This window comes from Hydra vulgaris, chromosome 01, assembly GCF_038396675.1.
Source record: "Hydra vulgaris chromosome 01, alternate assembly HydraT2T_AEP".
NCBI lineage: Eukaryota > Metazoa > Cnidaria > Hydrozoa > Anthoathecata > Hydridae > Hydra > Hydra vulgaris.
In genome coordinates, this window is record NC_088920.1 from 47,650,011 (window position 1) to 47,654,447 (window position 4,437).

Here is a 4,437-nt window from a genome sequence, read left to right on the forward strand (position 1 = left end):
CTCCACATTGTTCAGCCAAGTTTCCTAATGCTTGGTTATGGTGTTCCACGTATGGGCTGTACATGATACAGTAGTGTCATGTACAGCCATACGTGTACACACAGTCTGAACTTTCCATGTTGTATTAATTTTTTTTATTTAAATTCAATGCAACCTCTTGTGCAGAAACAAATGAACTCTTTAAATTTGTTATTGCTTCTTTGAAGCCAGGTTGTAACTTGCTAGAAAAACAACTATTTTTTACATTACGAAAATCTTTTAAACACTGAACAATTGGAATCAAACTTGTAAACGATTCTAACATTTTTATTTCAAGGGAATCTTAGTTTTCTAATGTTTTGTAAGAATTATTTCCATCCCAGCCTCTACTTTGATAACTACTCTGAATGACTCTGATTAGACATCCAACAAAAAATTTCTTAGCAGTGAAACAAAGCCAAATAATAAATGAAGTTCAGGCGGTGGAATTAGTTGCTCAATTAAAGTATCTGGATCTAGATCAATATACAAAATTCAAAGATTAATGCAGTTCATGAAGTCTTTCATGGATGATTTAACTGGTATATTTTCTAAATACTTATTGTACCAAAAATCAATACTTCCAAGAGTTCGTTTTGTCCCTGAATCTAATGTAGATATTCCCTCACACCAAAAATAAGCTCTTTTCCTAAAATGCCCAGAAAAGCAAAATAACGTATTTCCACATTTTAGGTCAAAAGCAACATAAAAACTGACACATCGCAAATTCAACTTTTCTATAATTTGCCTCAAATTATAATTAGATTCAGGAATATCTTCAACAATAGCTAGAAATTGTGATCGTTGTACACCACTATTCAAAAACTCATCTGAATCATCATTATTCTTATGACAATCAAAGATATTGATAATCACTTTAAAAAATGAACCACCGTCACTCAATGAAATTTTTATAAAGGCTGAGGTTTATTCTAAACCACGCAATTTTAGTAAGTCTAACAAAATCTGATGTATTTTGAACATATACAAGATCTCTTAAAATTACATAGTCTATACTGTCAATAAACTCACACTTCTGTACATAGTTGTAATTAGAAATAAAATCTTCTAATTCAGAAAGACGACCAAAAATATTAGGCTCTATGGAAAGTTTACTTCCTAAACCTTTGCGTAGAATAGCAACCATCTTTTTGTTTTTCTATTTGACAGCTCTAGCACAACATGTAATTGCTTAATTAATTCAAGGGAAAACTTCTCTAAAATATAACTTTTATAGTTAATATTCATATCACGAAAAAAAATTTTTTTTTCCTTCTCAGCTTAAAGAAAAAATAAAAGAATTTCAGTTTTTTCTTGAATTTTCATTCCGTCGTTTGAAAGCTGTTTTATCGCAAATTTACATTTTTTAAATTTTTTTTATAAAACCTAATATATGAGCATATATTTTACCCCACGGTCGTTTAGACTTTAAATAAATAGAAAAATTCTATACGCATGCGCAGTAAAACTTGCATTTTTTCAGTTTCAAAAATGGTTACGGAAACCAATAGCAATGAGCTACTTATATAATTTTTGGATATAAAATATGTATTTATATAGTTATATATATATACATATATATATATATATATATGTATATATATATATATATATATATATATATATATATATATATATATATATATATATATAGTGCTCGAAGTGATGCGGAATGGGGCGGGATGCCATCCCGTTACCTTTTTAAATTTTGAAAACCATCCTAATCAATATGTGGGATGGCATGAAAACCATCCCGCTCAATATGTATGATGGCATTAAAAACCACCCCAAAATATGTGGGATGGCATCCCACATCTTTTGGGGTGGGATGCCATCCCGGTACATAATAAATTAATGGAAATTTTATTTTATTTTTCTCCTATAAATAAACTTTTAAAAACAATTTTAAAGTTTGCGGCAATATGCGAATTTAAATGAACTAAAGTCTCAGCTGTCATTTAAAAATTTGCGCTAGAAAGTTCAAAAACTAAATCGATAATTATAAAACATTGCGTCTTTTCTTTTGTATTTTAAATAAAAAGTTACCAAGCAACAAAAAGCGACATTGGCTTTTTTTTTCGTTAAAGTATCATTAGAGTTTTTTTTGGTGAAATAAAATATAGTACACAGTAGATTTACTCAACATTAAATGTTATGATTTAAAAAAAATTTACTTATTATAAATATAGATAAATGGCTAGCAAGCGGAAGGAAAAGAAAGTTAAGCAGTGATAGTTCTAAAAGTAATTTGGATAATGACACTGAAACAAATAAAGAAGTGACAGATTTTTCGAGTATTAAAAACTTGCCAATCCTTTCCTCAATGTAATGGTATTTTTCCAGATTACTGGTCTGATTTACAGTGGAAGGAGAAATTAAAAACATTTGACTGGTTGACAGTTTCATTAACAGGTCTTGGTTGTTCTGTTTGTAAGTCAGCAAATAATTTAGGTGCCGAAAAATCTCAAGGAATAAAATTGGCTAGCGAGTGGACGCTTGGCAGCGTTAAGGAGTATGGCGAAACAAAAGAAAAAAAAAACAATCAATGAGGAAAAAGCTTTCAAGCCATAAACTATCAGTTGCACACGAAAAGGCTTGTAAAATTATTTCTCAGTCCAAAAAAAACACCATAGAGATGTTTAGTTCAAAAATGCAGATCAATCAGCACGAAACTACCTACCGCATATTTCGCACTGTTTATCACATTGCAAAAATGAATCGTCCATTTTCTGATTTGAAAGAACTAATATTATTACAGGTAGAAAATGGTTTAGACATGGGACGTATTTTACAATCTGATCACGCATGCGCTGATATTGTTTATCACATTTCAAATGAAATGCGCACTAAGCTTGTAAAATATATTCTTCATAACGATAATAAAGTAGGGTTTATGATAGACGAATCTACCACGATGAGCAAAAAATATGCTCTGTCAATCTGCTTGAGAGTGAACATTCCAGAAATAAATATTGTCAATAGTATTTATTTTGATCTTATCGAATTAGCAAATACAGAAGCCTCGTCTATTGCAAACTCTTTTATATGTGCTTTACACGATTTTGGTTTTGACAACAATTTTTTATTACGTAATTGGGTGTCTTTTGCATGTGATGGTGCTTCTAATATGCTTGGCAAAAAGGCAGACGTGGCCCAGTTACTTTTGAATCAGTTTCCTAATTTGATTTTATGGCATTGTAGCAATCACCGATTAGAGTTAGCAGTAAATGATATTGTGCGCGATATCTTACCAATTTGTCACATGAAAAGCTTTTTTGATAAATTATATTCCGTTTACAGTGCATCTCCTAAAAACAAAAAAGAACTGGAAACTGTTGCTATGGCTTTAAGTGTAAAACTAAATTCCATTGGACGAATTCTAGGCACTATATGGGTGTCGTCTAGCGCTCGATCTGTGATGGCTGTTTGGAATAATTATGCAGCATTGTATCAACACTTTCATGAATCTTCATTGGATTTAAGGCGTAATGGAGGAGATAGAGCCCAATATGCAGGTCTTAAAAATAAATTATGTGATATCAATTTCATACTCAACATGGGACTAATGTTAGATGCTTTAATAGAACTAGAACATCTTTCTAAAAAATTACAAGATAGGGAAACTTCTTTACCTGATGCACATTGGCTTATCACCTTAAAATACCATATATTTCAATCAATGATTTTTTGAAAAGCTTGCAGCATAAAAGTTTGGATTTAAAGACGTCAAACTACAGATCGGAAAAATTTCTAAAATTAGTCAAAATGAATTTTTTGGTAAACTAAGTGAAAATCTTGATTCTAGAATGTTTACAACTAGAGCATAATCTTTACAAGACAAAGAAAATGATCCAAGCAAAGAAAAATACGATAATTTAATAAAAAATTTACAAATTTTGATAAGCCACAATGGTTTGCAGACCAAGATCCATGCTTTGGAGATAACGATATTAGACAATTAGCAAAAACTTTAAATATTTGTGAAATTACGGCAGTCCAAGGGTTTTGTGAATACATTTCCACTGGTGACTGTAATAAAACCCCTAATGATCTTCAGCCTTTGAGAACTGCAATAAATCGAAGTTGCAGAATAAGAAGAAGAGTGCTGTCCATCGAGGACAACTTTTATACTATGCTTGGAAAAGAAGGCTCAAAAATCTTAAAGATGTTACCAGATACACCGTAAGAAAAAAGCTTATGGAGAAGACCTGCATGCCAAACTTTATCAAAAGCTTTAGAAATGTCAAGAAAATAGCCTTAACCTCTCCACTTCTATTTAATGCACAATAAAACCCATCAATTATAACTGTTAGCAAATCAGCTGTAGAACGAGAAGATTGAAATCCATATTGATGATCAGAAAGTAAGTTATTAGAATCAAGATGAGAAATTAAGTGTTTGTTAATTAAAGATTCAAAA

The 4,437-nt window shown here is 30.9% G+C and overlaps 1 protein-coding gene across 1 annotated transcript; it reads left to right on the plus strand.

Annotated features, from left to right (window-relative positions):
• Positions 1 to 2,563: 2,563 nt before the first annotated feature.
• On the plus strand, positions 2,564 to 3,709 carry LOC136074466 (E3 SUMO-protein ligase KIAA1586-like). The gene has a single exon (XM_065786787.1). The coding sequence runs from the start codon at positions 2,564 to 2,566 to the stop codon at positions 3,707 to 3,709; it is 1,146 nt and encodes a 381-aa protein (XP_065642859.1).
• The last annotated feature ends 728 nt before the right edge of the window (positions 3,710 to 4,437 follow it).